A 19,859-nucleotide genomic window follows, 5' to 3' on the forward strand; every position below is an offset into this window, starting at 1 on the left:
AAAGTCCCAGATATGTAATCCCATGTCGCAAGTGAATTGTAATTGGCGAATTTGTTTAAAAAAATTTAAAAATCACGGGTGGCACACTACACACACCCCTACCAAGGTCTTCTTTACCTTCACACGTGCCTTTGCACATGCTTGACATATCTTCTTTACTTCAAGATTCCATCTCGGCTTGCGTGCAAAACATTTAAAAAGAGGGCGAATCCCACAGGAAAGAAACATAAAAGTGATTAAAAGCAACAAGAGAAGGTTTTCCAAAAGTGTTTTTTGGGTTAAGCCCAGAGTGATTAAAGCTCAGAAGGAGTGAGGCCTGTTAACTCATGCGGGCCTCCCAAATCCTGGGTTTGTTCTACGATTTTGTTAGTAAGTCTCACATAAATATATAATTAATAAAAAAATTTAAAATTGTGGTGCCCCTTGGGTTTTGGGCCGGTCAGGTGCCCAAAACCCTGCTTTGGGTGATTTGGGCTAGGGTTGGCCCTGTGAAGGGCGCTCTAGCTCATGAGTAAACCGTTTGAGAGACTAATGTTATGTTAGTTGCTTGAGCGAGAAGCGTATCATTGTCTAACACAAATTATTATTATTATTTTTTTTTTCAATTTTGATCCTTCATTGGGAAAAATATACATTTGGTGATTTTTGCCCCTCATTCATTTTTGTCGTTAAAACTGTTTTTGCTCTTAAAATCATCCTTCAACTATTCAAATGTACCTCATTCGTCCCTCAAATGATTTCGACATTGAAAAAATCATATATGACATCTCGTTTGACGAAATTTTTACACATGTCATCTCACTTGGTTTAAATTTTTCACATGCTATCTCATAAAATCAACAAAATACCTAACTCTTCAAAATCCTCAAACTATTTTGTTGTATAGTTTAATCACTAAAAATAGACATTAATAATTTAAGAATAATATCGTTCCTGTTTGTGGGTTGATTTTGATTCTTTATGCAATCGACTCCGTAAGTATGAATGATTTTAATACACAAGCGGAAAACATACATCCAAAAACCTCAAAACCAATATGCACTGTTCCTTTAATACCTTAGTATCTCAAAACAATTGCAAACTGCTAAATTTTTAAAAAATGAACAGTTGGAGTAACCTTCATGTCCCTGATATTATAATTACAATGATGATCAACGGTAAAAACGAACTTTATAAGAAGTTCAAGGAACAGCTAAAGTTGGAATTGTTTAGTTCATTCCCATGTCCACAACATGACATCAATAACAATTAGCAGAAACCACTAATACAATTTGGGCTCATTCCGGAAGAGTCGTCTTAGATGTACTAATGTACAAAACTGCACAGAGAATATCAGATATAATAAATTAGTCACTGTTACACAAATGGAATGAAAACACAAAAAATAAAAGCAAGCATACAATTTACTCATTTACCGTTGTTTCCACGGATGAAAGCATCACCATACTTATTTTTCAACTGTCCATTGACATATTCTTCAGTTTGTTCCATCGCAATATTCATATAACCATCAAGACATGCTAGAATACCTGCATAACAAATTGAGTATGTCAGGGGAATCTAATATGGTAACTTCCCGATTATTACTTTATAATGCGCATAGGCAGATAATCATAAACCATCCGTTGCCATTACTCCTCTTAACACCCACCCCACCAACTCCGGAAGGGGAAAAAAAACCACTTCACCCTCTCAAGCATGAGTGCTATATAACAGCAGAATTTCAAATGGCACACCAATACCAACTAAATTGCCAGGTTTTCACAGGGTCTCATGACATACCCAGCAAGAAATCATCAATTATAGTTTTATCCATTTCAATGCTTCCACCATCTGAACCGTATTATTATCTTTAAATGAAAACTGCAAGTGAAGTGCAATCAGTACCAGAAAAGGGAAAGAATAATTCAACTGTTACAACTTACAAGATTAGTAGCAATAAGTACCAAGGCTTCTCAAAAAAAAAGTACCAAAAAAGGGAAAGATAGTTCAACCGTTACAAGATTGATGTACAGTCTGTAAATTTATTAGGGCGCTTTTAAACTTCTTTTTTCATCCTTAAACAAGTTGAACAACCTAAAAAATTCTTAACAAACTTAGGATTTCCAATTGTGTTAAACTCTCAAGAATTTGCAAGCACGTTAAACCCTCAGATTTGATGAAGGGCTAAATTTATCTTACTGCAGGTCCACGCTATAGCAACCTACTACAAGCAAGCCAAATCCACACCAACAGGGATATGAATAACAATCTATCTACTGAATTGAAGGCTTGGAGAAGTCTTTCATCAATGACCAAGCAAAAGGAACATGATTCAGCTCATCACATAGGCAACTTGCTGGAAGGAATGGAATGACAGAGTTTTTCAAAACAGTAACAGGGAAACAATCTGCTATAGAGTTTAGTCAATGCATTCCAGACCAAGGTTGTTGAATCGATTGAGCAAAATTTTGAATCGCGAATTGTATCGAATCGTAAATCATAAGATTCACTTAATTTTTAATAATATGTTATAATATATATGCATATTCATATAAAATAAATATATGGTACTAAAAAACCATATTTATAATAATTTAACATGAATTTCATATTACATGAATTTTATATTACATCATGTCTCACATAGTTCAATATTCAAAAATTATCTCAAGCACAATTCCAGTGGAAAAGCTGACATCTATAAAAAAAAATGAAAGAAGACAAACCTGTCAATAGTGGGGTTTCGTGTACAGTAGAGGAAAGAAACTAGCTTGAGGCAGTGGAGGAAAGAAAATAAGATGAGGTTTTAATTTAAGAGTTTCAAGTTCCAACCCATGACTTTTTGACTTTTTTTTTTAAAAAAAATTCATCCAAAAACGACAATGGTAGGGTTTTGTGTACAGTAGAGGCAGGCTATGGAGGAAAAAAGTAAGATGAGGTTTTTATTTAAGGAAGCCAAGTTCATATTAGTTTCAATAGGTGGTTCATAAACCATGTGTGGCATGGGAGGTTTAGGTTTGGCCGACTATTCAAAAGCAGTAAAGTAAGATAAAAATGACATCAACAATATTTGATTGCGTAATTGATTCAAATCTACCCGGTTGGCACATACATTGCTCAAAATAATTTTTCTGAACTTTGCGTGTTGGAAACTGGCTTGAGGTTGCTTCAATTGTTATTTATCTGTCCAAGTCCAATTTTTTAAGAGAAGGAAGAGGATGGATTTGGTAAATAAATTCAAGACCACAAATATAAAGGGAGCATCAAATTTAGGCCAAACTAGTTACCCTCGTCCTTAAAGCATATGACTGAACTTGTTCGACACAGGATGGAAACTAACATAATATTTAACTCATAATTCAGCGATTTATAGCTATAGAGCAGCAAGCAATCACGACAATCAATTTTTCATACATTAAGCACACCACCACCTGGTTAACCAATCGATTTTCATTGCTTCTCGTTTTCTTAGTTCAAAGGTTGAAGTGACACAAGTGGCACAGTATCTGTCACGGCCCAACCCTCTTGCCAACCAAAGCCCAACCGACGCCCTTGCGGGCCGGCTGTAACCAAGGCCCATGGGCTGAATCCCATGAAAACCTTGGCTGGTAGGTTGAGAAGGGACCGCGCTTATAAACTAGCACTTCCCCCTCCACTTAACCGATGTGGGATTCATGACAAACCCCACCCCTTCAAGACCAACGCCCACGTTGGTCGAGCACCATGGCGGCCTGCACTCTGTGGGGGGGCTTTCACTGGGCTAGGGCCTCACCCGTACCAGATCCACAGGTAGCCCTTTCCATGGCCTTTCCAGGGTCCATGGGCCTGGCCCAAAGGGCCGGTTAAGTGTGGCCTCTGATACCAATTGTCACGGCCCAACCCTCTTGCCAACCAAAGCCCAACCGACGTCCTTGCGGGCCGGCTGTAACCAAGGCCCAGGACCCAACCCCATGACAGGGCTGGCCCGAAAACCTTGGCTGGTAGGTTGAGAAGGGACCGCGCTTATAAACTAGCACCTCTTCTCCCACTTAACCGATGTGGGACTCATGACAAATCCCACCCCTTCAAGACCAACGCCCACGTTGGTCGTCCCATGGCGGCCTGCACTCTGTGGGGGGCTTTCACTGGGCTAGGGCCTCACCCGTACCAGATCCACAGGTAGCCCTTTCCATGGCCTTTCCAGGGTCCATGGGCCTGGCCCAAAGGGCCGGTTAAGTGTGGCCTCTGATACCAATTGTCACGGCCCAACCCTCTTGCCAACCAAAGCCCAACCGACGCCCTTGCGGGCCGGCTGTAACCAAGGCCCATGGGCTGAATCCCATGAAAACCTTGGCTGGTAGGTTGAGAAGGGACCGCGCTTATAAACTAGCACTTCCCCCTCCACTTACCGATGTGGGATTCATGACTCTCCTCCTAACTCTAAAACCCTAAACCTAAATCTAGTCAAACAAACACATTAAGGAGAAAAACATAAATTGAAGGGATTGCTATATGAAAGAGAGTTGAGAGAGCTGACCTCGGTAATCCACTCCAGAATTGAGCTTGACGACCACCGGTCGACCACGAATTGACTTGAGAAAGTCTGCCGGCGTCTTAGTTGCTGACCCTTTCTCTCCTCCAGCGCTCATGTTGGCCTCTCTTCCTAACCTAATGACAGTAATATCAAAACCAAAATCACAAAATAAATAGACAGAAATCGAATGTTAGTGGACTAACAGAAGAAAAGGCAAGTCTCGCTTACTCTCCAACAGACGCAAACGATGCGACCCTTGCGTTTCCTACGCAGCAGAGACTTGGAGAGAAACCGCGAACCTTGGAATGAGCCCTAGTGTTCTCGATTCTTGACACGGCAGCGTTTTATAAAGAAAAACCCTTGCGGCTTGTTCTCTAACTTTATGGGCCTAAGCCCAACGAATCAAGCCCGGAAAATTCAAGAACAAGTAGAGTCCATAAAACGTCTAAACCCTTTTCGCTTGGCAACATTGATAAACCTAAACCCTAAACCTAGGGGTTGCTGGAAGCCAGTTTTTTGGTTGGCCTTCAGCTATTTCGCTATCTGCTGCACAAGGGAAAATACCGATTTGATTTCACTCAAGGTTCTCTCTTTCTTTGGATCACTCTTTGCGGTGCTGTATCTTGATCTCCCTGTGAAATTCCTCTGATGGGTTGTTTGATTTTTGAGAAATAGCAGGAATTTGAAATAGATAACTCAATGCTTACTTTTACTTTGTTTGAATATTTCTGTGTCTTTCGAAGTCCCATTTTTTTTTAAATGATATCGTAATTCGAATCTGCTCATGTTTAACTTCGTGTTTTTCCCCAAATGTAATGAGTTCATGTTTTCTTATAGGGAAAACCAGTCTGTTAGGTTTTTTTCTTTTTCTGTGTAGAACTGAAAGCTGTGCTTCTGTGTGCTTGATTCATTCCGAGTATAAAAAATGACTTTTTCGGTTTTTAATTTTAATTTTTATGTGGTTTACACATTATTTGGGTTCTCTTTACACATTGGTAACGGTATGATCTATGAATTTCTTCCACTCCCTTCCCCCTCCGTGGCTAAATACTAGGTCATGTGTTTTTTTCGCATGAATTTAGTTTTGACTTTCGATTAGTATTTTGTTGTGTTATACAACCAAAGGTTTCTGAGGTTTCTGGGAAATTTTGCTTAGATTCACAGCATGCGTACTATGCCTGTTGATTGGCAATGATGGCAAATATTGTTTGATAGTATGAGCTACCTTTATGAGCTAATTAAAGTGAATTGTGTTCAGTTGTGTTAGGACAGTTTCTGTATGGATATTGTTGAGCACAATCGTTCCATTGATGTTTTTATTGGAATTCATTGGTTGTGGGTGACACTTCCGCATGCTACTCATGGCCATGGGAATTGTAGTTCTGCTTTTTTGTATTTCTTGTTGGGATTCTAACTAAATTCTTTGATAGATTGATGTAGCCAACCTCGAAATGTTAGACAGTAAGGCTTTTGATTATGAAGATGATGATCATTAGCATTTTTCTGAATCTGTTTTAATTGAAGGGAATAGTAGTATGTACTTGTTATTTCCTCAGCTGTATGTAGTATACCATAATGACATTAAGATTATTTTCATTATCTTAGCATTTGGTGACATGAACTTCAAGAATGTCAAAGTTCCCAATGTGCCAGGCGGGGGTGCTGCTTCTGCCTTGCTCAAGCTGGGAGTCATTGGTGGAATAGGCTTGTATGCAGCAGCTAATAGTCTCTACAATGTTGACGGGGGGCATCGTGCTATTGTGTTTAACCGTATAGTTGGTGTCAAAGACAAGGTGGCTTTCCTTTTTTCTTTTTTTGTATGATATCTGTTAAAATGTTTCTCTAATCGCACTTGCCGTATATCAGTATATGTATATGATTGTCTTTAAATTATGATTCCTTGTATATTTTGCTTGACATTCGTCAGCTTTTAGTTTGGTTTTTTTTTTTCATTTTATGGTTTACTCGTGTTGTTAATGTGAAAAACTAAAAAAAAAATTGAATTGATAGACTAGTCAATTCCTTTTAATTTTAATCCATGCAAGCAGAAATTTGGAACTTACATATAAATTAACAAGATTTAAGTTTTTTTATTTGTGATTTTAATTGAGCTGCATGCTGTTACTATATGCTAAACAAAAAGTCCCCATACCAAGGCTGTTAAAGAAAGCTTTGTTATGCTTTTCTTGTCAGACATAGTGCTCTAATTTAATACAAGCATTGTAAAATCTGTATATGAATTTAGATCTACACACACAAGCACATATATGTTCTTTACTGTGATATATCTTGTAGTTCTAATGCTGTCAAATATATCAATGAAGGTTTATCCCGAGGGTACACACCTTATTATTCCATGGTTTGAGAGGCCAGTCATCTATGATGTTCGTGCAAGACCCCATCTTGTTGAGAGTACTTCCGGAAGCCGTGATCTTCAGATGGCAAGTTTTCTTCTTCTTTTTAAGCTTGAATGTCTTGACTCAGTTTTCTGTAAATGATAAATTCATACCCTTTTCCCAAAAATAACTTGCATAAGATATATGTGTGAAATCAGGTTAGGTTATGTTTTAGTGGTTCTGTGTTTATGTAGCTTTTCTTTATTTAAAGATGTTGGACATTATGGAAGCTGGCTCAGAAAGCTAATGTAGATCAATTGGTGTTAAGAAGTACTCTTGCATCTTTTGTTTGATTTTGTACCACCTCTGTCCATTGTTTTCCTGATTGAGTTACCTTTTTTTCCCCCCTTTTAAGGGTTTCGAGCTTCGATCTTGTTACTTATGAAGTTAGTATTTTGAGGTGTGGTCATATTTCTTTTCCTCTTTTGGCTTATTGTGTTTCACATTGCAAGAGTATAGAGTGTGGTGGCAACTCCCACTTTTGACGACATATTCCCTAGGTCCTGTCTTTGTCAAACTCTTGCCTTAAGAGAATAAGAATCTACAGTGCTTATGTACAATAATTGATTTTAGATTCCACAAGAATTTGCTTCGCAAAAATTAAATTTACTAGTTTTTGCACCGTGGAGTTTTGAACTTGAAAGAAAAATCTATGTTTCTGCGTGACATTGCTCCATTTATTTTATTAGTTGTTTTTGTTTCTTCAATAGAACAGAACTACTATCAACACTTCACCTTCCTCTCCTCTCCCCCCTGGCCCCCAGTATTACCTATTGCACCATCCTCTTCCTCTTCCTCTTCTGTCCTACATTACCCTGCCCCCCTGAAAGCACCACCACCACCAGACCCTCATCCCCCTCTGCATGGGCTGATTGCAGTGTTTATTATAGGTGATAATAATTAAGATTATGTTTTTTAATGGTGTTTTGTCCTTTACCCCAGCCCAAACCTCCCAAATTAAGGAAAAAAAACAATTACGTTAGGGTTTTCTTTCTCTGCTCATTTAAAATCCTTTGAAATCCCTATTTGGAGAAATTGAATCCTTATTTGGAGAAATTGAATCCTTATTGTTATTTCAGGTGAAAATTGGGCTTCGAGTTCTTACTCGTCCTGTGGCTGATAAGCTACCCACAATTTATCGAACTCTTGGCGAGAATTACAATGAAAGAGTACTGCCTTCTATCATTCATGAAACTTTGAAAGCTGTGGTTGCGCAGTACAATGCCAGCCAGCTCATCACTCAAAGAGAGGTAGGCAGTGAGGCTCATTCATTTCTGTTGTCTACCTACAATTATATATTGAAGCCCTTGAAAAGAGTCAGAAAAACAAATGATTGGGAGTCATTAGTACAAATGTAGAATTTCTAACATTGAGTTAGCATTTACTTTACTGTGTTTATGCCCCATTCTGCCTATTCGCCTATTCGCCTTTTGCTTTGGGGTTTGTTGTTTGAGAAGAGATTCCACAAAGAACTGAGCATCTGGTTCTCTTGCTTCCTGTAGAATGTTAGTAGGGAAATACGGAAGATATTGACAGAAAGGGCAGTCAATTTCAATCTTGCACTTGATGATGTGTCCATCACAACCCTGACTTTTGGAAAGGAATTTACGGCTGCAATTGAAGCGAAGCAGGTGGCGGCACAGGAGGCTGAGAGGGCTAAATTTATTGTTGAAAAGGCTGAGCAAGACAAGAAAAGTGCCATTATTAGAGCAGAGGTAAGAAAGCATGCTTAGTCCTCTTGGCAAACTCTGAATCTTATTTTTTGGCACAGATTTAGTACCCTTATTCTATATGTTTCTGATTGTTTAGCCATTTGAGAAAATCTTTTAGTTAAATCATGTGATATTGAGAGAGGTATTATTTGTTGGTTAGAACTGATTTGAAGATTCAGAAATAAGAATCTTAGTGTTGCTGGGATACAGGAACTGGTTTCTTCATAACTGATGATACCTTCCAGTGTTTTTTCCCTTTTATTATCATTGTCCTTTCGGTTAGAGTATATGGTATTATGTCATGGAGAGTAAAGTGGGGAGACCACAAGTGGAGGAGTTCTTTTCTTTGAATATATCTCTACATTTCCTCACAATAATCTTTATGAGAATATCTACTTCCCTAGTTTATCCATTTTGGAAGTTTCTTTTGTATAATTTACATGTGAAATTGATCTCCCCTTTTTTTGCCTATACATTAACTTTCTGTCCCCATGGTTTGACAGGGAGAAGCCAAGAGTGCTCAACTGATTGGTCAAGCTATTGCCAACAATCCTGCATTTATCACACTTAGGAGGATTGAAGCTGCAAGAGATATTGCCCACACTATGTCAAATGCGGCCAACAAAGTTTTCCTGGATGCGGATGATTTATTGCTGAACCTTCATAATGTGAATTTGGATGCCAACAGCAAGAAATAGGCAAATCAGGCTGAACATGCTACCGGTTCCCCCCAAGGCCAGTTATGTTCCTTGCATTGTCCAATTGCGAGAATATTTCATAAAAAAACTAAACAGTGAATAGATCAAAAGTTTAAGGTTCTTTTTAATGGATGTTCCGAGGAAAGTTCAATTTAGTTTGCTTTCAGAAACTATTCTCAAGTGGAGACTAAATTTCATTCAGGACCTTAATTGGATTTGTGACTTATATTAACTCCTCTCTTAGCTATCAATTGAACTTGTCCAGGATAAATATTTGCTTAGTTGTCTCTTCAGCTGAAAAATGCACCAAGCTTTATGTGCTTATGTGAGAAAAGAACAGCAGCTTTGTTTATATAGTCCCTTTGAACATAACAATGCATTGCATGGTGGGCATACCGCATATATATGAACTTGACCTGGCTTTTGATGTATTGTACTTGCAGGTTAAAGCTGTGATTTTATCTTTGCATTGCCATGATCGAATTTTTATGGTGGTCTTCATGTTTGAAAATAAGAGTGACTGAACTGATTTTGAGGCTTCTATATGTGATTGTGGTGGCCTTGATTTGTGTGGAATCCCAGATCTTTGTTTAAACTTTTCAAAACACTTCAAAGCATGATAAAAATGGAAAAATGACTGGCTATGATTGGTGAATTATCCTGATGAACTAATGTATTAGTTATTTTATAATGAACTGGTTGGTTAACCAGACAAATCTAGCTAGATTTTCTTACTTTCAACTCTTGGATCAGATCTGTAGTGGCCAAAGCTAGGCCCGCTAATCCTCAAACATGGGCCCAAGTCCAATATTCTTTGCTTATTTATTATTTTTTTTAATGAACACTTGGGTCACATAAAAAATGTTTAGCTATAGAAAAGAGGAAACAAAAATCTTTATGATTATAAGGACTTGACCAAGTTTCACTTCATTGTATAAAATCCAGCCATAAAGAGAGTTGCATCAACGACCTCAGGCTAATATACCCATTTGCCAATTATTTTAACATTTTACACAGTATCGTCTGAGCTTTTATCTTAAAAGTTTGGGGATAATCCTTAGTCACGGCTTTCCCTTTCCGCTCTAGTGAAGCAAGCTCACGGGACCTGGATGCAGATTCCTACACTAACCTTCAAGATTGTCGCCGTCAGGACTAGGTTGGTTGCACCTGTGCTCAACACCTTCAACATTATCAACGACTACAAACAAAAACAGAGGAATGGACACTAATTCATAGATTTGGAACTGTTTATTCTTCTCGAATACCATTTGGCTTTGAATGATTTTCCCGTGATTAGAGCCTGGATCGATGATGGTGAAAAATAGAGAACTACGGCTTCCACCCGTTAAATATGCAGGTCTCAACTCTCACGGTTCAATTTCAACAAGTTGATTGCTTAAAAGGGTTAAGAGAACTGGCCAGACTTCATCAAAAAAGACCGGTTGATCCTGTCCGATCAATGGGTCGGACTGGTTTGAATTATTTACTAGCTAGTTTTCAATCTCTAAATTTTTCACTCATTAATCTTCTTCTGTAGACTAATTATGGTGTCGACTAATTCAATTAATCTGCCTGCCAGTGACTTATGTTACATGTATATATCATAGTTCTATAATCATGAACTAACTGTTGGTCTTCACTCCAATTGAAAATGAAAGACAAATTGCATAGATATTCCACAAGATATAAGGCAACAAAGTCTTCATCCCTTATCCATACGCATGCCTCAACTTCCCATGTGATTAGTCAAAAGGCATGCAAGAATTTATTTCATTGCATGTCTCCCAGTCCACACGCATACAAGACAGAAAATTTATTGCATGCCGTATGAAAAAGGAAAAGTATTTTTCTCTTCTTATAAATTGTGTACGAGCAAAGAGACCATAGAGGGTTGTAAGAGATGGTAATAGTGTGGTGCGTGTGAAAGAAATTATAGAGAGAGCCTCAAAGAAGCGAGCTTTTTGAGAGAAAATGAGAGAAGAAAAAAGAGCAAACCAATTTGTGAAGCATATATCCACAAATTGAAGTTATACAATTATTGTATGCTGTGAGTGATCCACCTATGGGTGAAGTTTGTAATCCCATTAATATAGTGAAAGTTTTTAAGTGCCTCAAGGGTCCTGTGATTTTTACCTCTTTGAGGCTTTCCACAATAAAATTTATTGGTGTTATCTCTAATTCTCATCCATTATGTTAATTTTCTTAATACTAACTTCTTTACCCCACCCGTCAATAATAAGAGAACCTTTGTCTACGTCTCGCTGCATCCGAATGACGATGCAGCGTGTTGCTTTCGAGGGACACCCTAAAATGTCATTGCTCATTTGTCGCTTGCGCATCCCTAATAAGGTATTCTTGTGTCAGCCCTCGCTCATTTTGATGGAGACATTCGCCTCTTTGAGAAGGGAGGATTTGGTTGAGTTTATTTTCTATTGAAACGTTCCTAAACCCTCCCTTTTAAACACTAAACAACCGACACAAAATCTTCATTAGCATTCATTCTTGTGATAAAGCAATTGCCAACTCCTGATTATTCTACAACTATTAAGCAATATATACCTGTGAATGTGAAGTGATACACTGTGCGTTTGGGGTTGAGTGGCAGCTTTTCAATCGGAGAAAACCCACCAGAGATTTCATTCTCTCATTCATGCTAGCTAGCTAGTCATCATAAAGCAATCTCTAGTACTTTTGATTATTATTCAAGTATTTTACACATGCATGATCCATACAGTAGCCATATATGAAGGTTTAATCTACTTGATATATGCATGGTCCTACGTCGTGGAATCGTAGCCAGATCCTGTTGTTCATGCAGAAGCAGCAGGCACACAAACAGGCAAATCCTTCTCAACATTTGGTGGGATCCGAAGAATTGGATTGCTTTCAAAGAAATTGACAGGCTTCAGATCAAAGCTCGACGAAACTGTTGGCATTATCGGAAAGTCTTCCTGGCATGGTACGTGATGGAACCCTAGTGTGTACCAGACCACAATGTCCTTGTTCTCAATCGACCGATCCCTACAAATAAAAATCAACAATTCACATGCTTGTATGATTATTTCGACCTATCTTTTAGTGATCAAAAGTTATTTTACCTTTCGGACCACGTTGCAAGATTGTCTTCACCATGGTTTTGGTAAACAAACAACCCGCCCGCCCATTGCTCGGTCCGGTTATATGGGGTGACCCATATTTGGTTATTCGTGAAGGCGCCCCGTTTTTGAGGAGGATCATCATGATCAAGCAAGCTAGCAGCAGTACCAGCAGGGACCAATTTATACCCGACCGGATTTCCGATCCGGGTCTTTCGATTCGGGTTGATTACATGGAATTCAGACGGGTCATAGAGTTTAAGCTGAATTTGTGCATCCTTTTCAGTCTTGGCCACATTTCGAACAGCTTTTAGATAACTTCTTCTGGGAGATTCTCCTGGTGGGGTCTTCTGGTTTTGAATATTCACCTTCACAAATGAATTTTGGGAGCCATCGACGTCCATGTCGAGATAAAATGTGACGTAGTGGTCGTGGATGACACCTATCACATTTTCGGACAAAAGCGTGCCGTAGAGGTTTTCCTGGCCTGGGACTTGGTTCACATTCACGTAGGAGGTGCCTTTCACCATCAGAATTCCACTAAGTCCCACCTGCAACATTATTAATCAAGAAATGTTTGGTTTATTTTACATCATCAAAGACCAAGAAAAATCCAAATAGCTAGTGACCACACTGATAACTACATGAATCTGGTATCAAGACCAGACATTTAATTAGATAAAATTGGATTCATGATATTTTTAAAGAATATTCCGGGGTAATGGAAATTTCGTCATATTTAGAAAATCAGAGTTGAAAATTATTCCAATATACATGTACGGACAGATTCTTTATATTGATTTATTATGCCGCATCAGCATTTTGATTGTCCGAATAGTCAAAAATCTATCTCAATGTGCATATTGAAATTATTTTCTATTTTCGGGTGATCGTGTTTGACTCGATTAACTATTTCAATGACCAAAAGTTACATTAACCTGAATATTCCATCAAATATGGAATGGTGCATGCCACGGTGAACCTTCAATGGGGTGTGTGACTAAAAATGTGATATTATTGGAATAGTTGGTGCGATGTGACATGGTGCCACTAACCTTTACTCTGATCAAGCCATCAGTTTGGAACTCCCAATCAACAATGTAATCGTAGTTTGCGACGGATGCTGCCATTCTAGCCACTAATGTCACCTTCGGCCTTACTTCTCGTATCTGTAAAGATACATACACAACAAAACAAACAACAAAAGTCCAAAATCTTACTAAAAATTGTGAAATATGAGAGGGATCCGAAGAGCTTTTTTTAAATTTCGGATCCGAATACCTTACCTCCATACCCGTAATCGGACTCTCCGAATGTCGCCACCCGATATCTCCTGCATAACTCTCGAACACGCAGATCATATTTGACCTCACATATGGCGTTCCATCAGCAGCAGCAAATACGCCGTCCATATAATGCGCATTCCGTGGACAATCATTAAGCGGGTCCAGCGGCATGGCCTGCAACCCGAACCCATATTCGCCCGCATCCATATACGTCTTAAAATACCACGCATCAGTCGGATCCATGTAGGGGACAAACAATTCAGACGTAAACCCTTTGTACATCACATTCCTCATCTCCCCGCTATCCGGGTCCCGGACCATTGCACGAGAAATAATCACACCTGCTCTCGGGTCGGGTTTGAGATGAAATTCCCAATTTGCCCATTTTACAGTATGTTCATCTTCTATTTTGAAACTCGGACCCTTCGGCTGCTCTATGGATATCGGGTTCAGTAGCTTCATTTCTTGGTTAACCTGTTCAGAGTACCGATAATCCGTTTTCGCCGCCTTTGGTATCGGTATGTTCCGTCCCTTATCGGATATTTCCACCACTTCTTTCGTGTCCATATCGAGAAGTACAGTCAGCCCTTCGATTGGCCTCATGTAGAAGTTCGCAGTGTCCTTCATGGAGTAGCACTGTACCTTAATCAATCTCCTGTTCTCCTCCTTTTTACCGAACCAACCCAGTGAAATAGGCAAGCACGCCAAGTCCGACAGATCAACACCGCGGTCTGTAATCGTACGGTTGAAATCGGCGTTCGAGAGTGGGGCCCCCGTTGCCGATGTCATATCCTCTATAGTCATAGTCGGGTAACCCGAGACCGACCCGGTTTCCTGTACTATGACCTCGCTTGTTCCCAGGTCGACCGCCAGCACGTATGAGTTCCCGTCGACACGAGCGATGACGGCGGCCTTTCTGGGTAACAAGGGGTCCCCTTTTTTCCATTTGAGGACGAACGGTTTTTCGGGTTCTTCGAGAACAATCGAGTGGAGCTGATACTGCGACGATCGGAAGAGCGCGTGGGATTTGAGGATGGTACGAAGTTTGTTAATTTCTGTAACGGTGAGTGGGTCAAGTGGGTGGTGTGGGGTGTCAGTCGCGTGACGGTGGCGGTTGGGGCGCGTGGGGTTTTTGCGGAGGTTGTTGTGTTGTTTTTGTTGGGATTGGAATCGGTTCTTGGAGGTACACCATGGGGAGTTAATGCTGCAGTAGAGAGAGTCGGCTGTCGAGGATGGTGGCGAGGGGAAGTGAACCCATGTGAAGAGTAAAACGAGGGCTACGGCTAGAAATAGAGAGAGCAAGCGGAAGAAGTTTCTCGACTCCATGGCCAGTTCAGCGCTCTTGGCTTGAGGTGAGTGTGTTTTTAAGCGTGATAAAAAGGTTTGGTCAAAAATATACATTTGATGCCTCAATTATGCTGTTGATTTTATTTTTGTCCTTAAATTTTTTTTTCTTAAAATTATCTCTCAACTATTCAAAAGTATTCCATTCGTCCCTTAAAATAATTTCGATATCAGAAAATCATACGTGACATCTCAATTGACATAATTTTTACACCTGACATTTCACATACCTTAAATTTTACACATATCATCTCACAAAATCCTCAAAATACATAACTCTTCAAAATTCTCAAACTATTTTGTTGTATAGGTGAAGCAATAAAAGTGCTAGACATTAACAGTTTATAGATAATATCGTTCATATTTATCAAAGTTTGCCAACTAAGATTACTCTCATATGCCAAATAGATGTCACGTTGGATTTTTCTAACCACTCTCTCACTTGAAGGACGAAATAGATATTTTACAATAGTTGAAGGACAAAGTTAAGAGCAAAAAAATTTAAGGAAGAAATCGAAACTAGGGATATGGTTGAGGGGTCAAATGTTATATTTTGCCAAAAAGTTTGTATGGTTTGGAAGGGTGTTATTAAACCCGGTCCGTGCATTCACTTGTGAACATAAATTTTAAATGTTGAATTAGTTGGCTTAAAGGGTCAAAGAATGAACCGCATATTCTTTAAATAATTTAATTTATGTATAAATAATAATTAACATAATATAAGTTACATAATTCGAAATTGAATATTTTTAGTAATATAGTCTGATTACAACAAAATAATGACTTAGTTGAGTGGTTACGGATATGATCATATACTATTTGTGTTAGCCCGGTTGAAGTTTTACAAATGTTAGATTTTTTAAAAGGTTATTTAACTCGAATTGAATTAATTATAAGATATAATTCTATAAGGAAACATGAATATTTGACTTGATTTGCTCCTTTAATTAAGAGTATTAACATATATGAAATAATTCACTTTAATTTGCTTCTTTAATTAAAATAAATATTTTACTCTTGATTTGCTCCCAACATTAAATAATTGACTATTGATTTACTCCTTAAATTAAAAGCATTTTTATAGACATGAAAATATGGAATAATTATGTATTATAAAGACACTTATATTTGGTTATTAATGACTATTACTAATAAATTAAATAAGATTTTAAAATTTTGAATATGAAACGTGTGGTTCGACAACGATGATTTTGACAAAATATCAAATGATCCAATCCATCAAATGCTCTTTAAATCTAGTCCATACACCTCAAGAATTGGGATCACAGTTATTGAGACAAATATCTTTTTCATAAGAAAACAGACCAATCGTACCTCAAAGTAATGGTTTAATCCAGTCCGACTGGCGTGCCAACCCGGTAAGACTGGTTGGAAGTATGAGATAAGCCATATCAGCTTTAAAAATTGAATCAATAATCTAGACACGTGGACTATTTGTTTTCTTTTTAGTGAGGCTAGACAATTGTGGGTTGGTATCGCGTAGCATGCTAATGCTAGAAGTGCTAGATGGTGTTCAATTGAATATGTTAACGATATTTTTATATTCTTATGGGTTGTACGTAGTGGACATCACTATTATATAGTTTTTATACTATAGGGTTTAATTCGGATTGTTTTAACAAGGAAAGGAACTGGAGGTCTGTGCCCACTGCCCACACTCATGCAATCAGTGAACTGGTCTTCGTCGGGCTGCATCATTAGCTGTCATATCTTCTGCCAAATTTCTCATACTCATGCAATCAATAATTAATTCAATCATCAAGCTCTGTGAAGTTTTGGAGTCTGCAGTCACTTAAGAGAACCCTACTTCCCCACGGTGGATCCCCGGCCCTCTCACCGGCGGATAAAATGGAATGTAGATGGGATGGGTCATCTATAATTCTATATGGAACCTCTTTTATTCATCATGAAGCTACCTCAATAAATTAGATGATATTAATAGCCGTAGTTGGATTACTTCTAAATTTGACCCTTCTGCCTTTGATTTGAGCTAAGCTTATGATCGATGTTTATTCTGGTGATATACGAAGGTTGAAGGTCAATGTGTGCATTTCCCTGTTTGTTTTTTTCTTTCTGATTTTTTATATATATATATGCTTGGTTATCAGTATATATATAGTGTCATATATGCAGCATGTGATATGATGCATTTATTCTAGAGAAATTTTCTCCACTTCCTTGTTTGTATTTTATATGATTCGTTTTAGATTAGATCATGTGTATTGGTAGACCAAGTGTTGGGTGTTCGGTAATGCTACCTTCGACTATATATGCCTTTTAGTCTTCTTACTAAATGATAGAAAACCAACGCCCAACACTCGGCCTTAGACGGAGAAATTCTCAGCTGAAATCCCAGATCGAGGATGACGCCAACAAGAAAACTCAACAGAGATTACGGCATAGAACTCCTCTGACACAAAAGGTTGAAACTTTCCATGCTCTTAATCAAGAGATATACGTGCATGTTACATAACTAATTTCCTATGTGGTGGCTTACTTGAATAATTTTTGTCTGGAATCAAAGTATAAGCAGTTTAAATGTCTGTCCTTAATGGGTTGTTTTTGATAGAAGCATTATTTTCTTACAAGGGTCAGAATGATAGAAAATGAATATCCACAATACTATCATGCACATCTTCCTGCAGTCTGATATCGATCATGTCTCTCTACGTTTTGGTTGGACATGTTTTATAGGAATTTCAGAAGTAACTTATGGTGTGCAGAGAGCTTTGGGAAACTGAGGTCATGTTTTGCATTCCAGGTTTCTTATTCTCATGTTTTGGATTGTTGGCTACCTGGAATGCAACATGGTCAATGCGATGTGGTTAGGTTCTAATCCATCTGAACCCATGATTTGCTTAGTTACGAACTTACGATTCGTTGAGTTGGCAGTTTAGTAAACTGCTAAGGAAATGGCTGAATATATTATGATGTGAAATCTTGTATTCATGTATTTCAAATGGTAGTTTTTAAGCAGAATGTTATTGATTTGTCATATATAGGATTTTGGTGTTTAGGGGAGTATATATATAAGGCATGTTAGGGCTTTCTCACTTCACTTTTTCTGCATAGAATCTGAAACACTCTTTGGTTGCTTGGGCACATTGTTTGGGTTGGATGTTTTGATTGTTTTCCTCTGGCACATAGTTTAGGCTAGATTTTCTTAAGACACATGGAGTTCTTACATTGTTTAAGATCCTGATTTTGACAATCTAGCTTGTGGTATCTTTGAAACTTTTTTTTTGAGAGTTTTGGAACTTATAAACTAATTTAAAAATTAACGTTTTTAAAGTGTTTAGTACGACATTTTCTACGAACTCCAAAATAAACTGTACCAAACATGCTAATAATCAATCACTGCAAAGCCAGCCTGATGTGAGATTTCGAACCTCTAAAATTATAGCAATTCAAAACTCAGTTTATACTTGCAAGTGTACGAATCAATAGTAGTATAGCATAGCAAATACGAGTGTCCAATCCACGAGAATTGAGTATTAATCTATCCAAATTCCAAAATTCACTATAGACATCACCGAATAAAAAAAAAGATTATTTATAATTGAAAATTTATGAAATTAAAAGAGAAAATTATAAGAAGCATGCAAAGAACAAACAAGTGGGTGAGCTAGGGTTCCGATTTCATCATCTCTATTATGCTTAAATCCTTTAGTTGTCAATTATCAATTCCTTTATGCATGTCAAAGACCAAGTCCCCTGATTCATGTAGTAGTCATGGCGTCTAACTTACTACGTCTATTCTTAATTTTCAACTATCCATGGCGTCTAGACTAGTTTAACAAACAAGAATGCAATTGGATCTATGGCAACTTATGTAGCGATCACATGAATCCTAGCATATGGCGTCTATGTCATGTGGTTAAATTGCAAGAAGCTATTCCCAATCCGAGTATGGTGTCTACTACGAATTGCATCAGAATAATCAAACCTAGATGGTAGCTAAGCATCACAGTTCAATCATCAATTAAGCACAACAATCAACACTTGGCATAGCAAAAAGAAACTAATAATTAATCAAACCAAATTCATTAAGCACAATCAAAGAGGCTACATCGTCCCCCTTGCAAAAGGTTTATCTACTTAGGCGACAAAACAAAAGAAAATAAAACTAATAGAATCCATGGAAATCTAAGAAAGAAAACACAAAAATGATGGGACCCGATTGCCGAAATCACTTCTTCTTCTTTCTCTCCCGTCAACTTCCAAAGATCTCTCTTTTTGACTTGTTATGAGGTATTTATATATGTTTTAAACTCTCCCCAACCTCCTAGGGTTTCCTTCAATAATAATAAAGCACGTAAACCTCAAAGGAAACTCCTAAAACAAGTCAAACTTCTAATTCTTGGATTTATTCTGTCGAGCAGTTGTTGAACGCGTGTTGAGCATTTGTGGAGCGCTAGCTGCTGGCCAATATTGTCACATCTACGCTCGAGCATGGGTTGAACAGCTGTTGAGCATAAAGAGCTAAAAAGGCACAAAAAAATATAATTTATGCAAAATCTGATCTTATTTAGATAAACAAAACATCAATTCAATCTAAAAACACAAGCAAAAAGGTGTATAATAATATACACATCACAGCCCAAAAAAAAAACAATTATAGGTTTGCATATTAAAATTTCATTTCATACATAAAATGATTTTTTTTTATTTTAAAAAAATCTTTAGAACATGGATGGGATGGAACCAAAGGGGATGGAAATTACTCTAAAGTGCATCTCTCAAGAGCTCTTTTTGTGTCTTAAATATCATTGAGGAATTTATTTCTTATTTGAATCGAACTTTGAGTACACC

The 19,859-nt window shown here is 37.9% G+C and overlaps 3 protein-coding genes across 4 annotated transcripts; 1 reads left to right on the top strand and 2 right to left on the bottom strand.

Moving 5' to 3' along the window:
- Window positions 1-1,025: 1,025 nt before the first annotated feature.
- Window positions 1,026-4,813, bottom strand: LOC119981303 (sm-like protein LSM36B). 2 transcript variants are annotated; one of them, XM_038824365.1, is made up of 4 exons: window positions 4,724-4,813; window positions 4,499-4,629; window positions 1,416-1,529; window positions 1,026-1,318 (listed from the first exon to the last, which is right to left on the bottom strand). In XM_038824365.1, the coding sequence occupies exons 2-4, from the start codon at window positions 4,608-4,610 to the stop codon at window positions 1,278-1,280; spliced, it is 267 nt and encodes an 88-aa protein (XP_038680293.1). In that variant the 5' UTR covers window positions 4,611-4,629; window positions 4,724-4,813; the 3' UTR covers window positions 1,026-1,277. The 2 variants fall into 2 exon arrangements, with proteins under 2 accessions (XP_038680293.1, XP_038680294.1); XM_038824366.1 differs by having other exon boundaries at window positions 4,499-4,624; window positions 4,724-4,807.
- A 129-nt stretch (window positions 4,814-4,942) lies between these two features.
- Window positions 4,943-9,582, top strand: LOC119980403 (prohibitin-1, mitochondrial-like). Its single transcript, XM_038823087.1, has 6 exons — window positions 4,943-5,078; window positions 6,101-6,288; window positions 6,820-6,936; window positions 7,971-8,141; window positions 8,394-8,606; window positions 9,107-9,582. The coding sequence occupies exons 2-6, from the start codon at window positions 6,112-6,114 to the stop codon at window positions 9,299-9,301; spliced, it is 873 nt and encodes a 290-aa protein (XP_038679015.1). The 5' UTR covers window positions 4,943-5,078; window positions 6,101-6,111; the 3' UTR covers window positions 9,302-9,582.
- A 2,384-nt stretch (window positions 9,583-11,966) lies between these two features.
- LOC119981033 (primary amine oxidase-like) lies at window positions 11,967-15,040 on the bottom strand. Its single transcript, XM_038823987.1, has 4 exons — window positions 13,683-15,040; window positions 13,452-13,565; window positions 12,400-12,947; window positions 11,967-12,322 (listed from the first exon to the last, which is right to left on the bottom strand). Exons 1-4 carry the CDS (start codon window positions 15,006-15,008, stop codon window positions 12,112-12,114), a joined length of 2,199 nt encoding a protein of 732 aa, XP_038679915.1. The 5' UTR covers window positions 15,009-15,040; the 3' UTR covers window positions 11,967-12,111.
- Between the last annotated feature and the right edge of the window lie 4,819 nt (window positions 15,041-19,859).

The sequence above is a fragment of the Tripterygium wilfordii genome, chromosome 16, assembly GCF_013401445.1.
Source record: "Tripterygium wilfordii isolate XIE 37 chromosome 16, ASM1340144v1, whole genome shotgun sequence".
NCBI classification, from domain to species: domain Eukaryota; kingdom Viridiplantae; phylum Streptophyta; class Magnoliopsida; order Celastrales; family Celastraceae; genus Tripterygium; species Tripterygium wilfordii.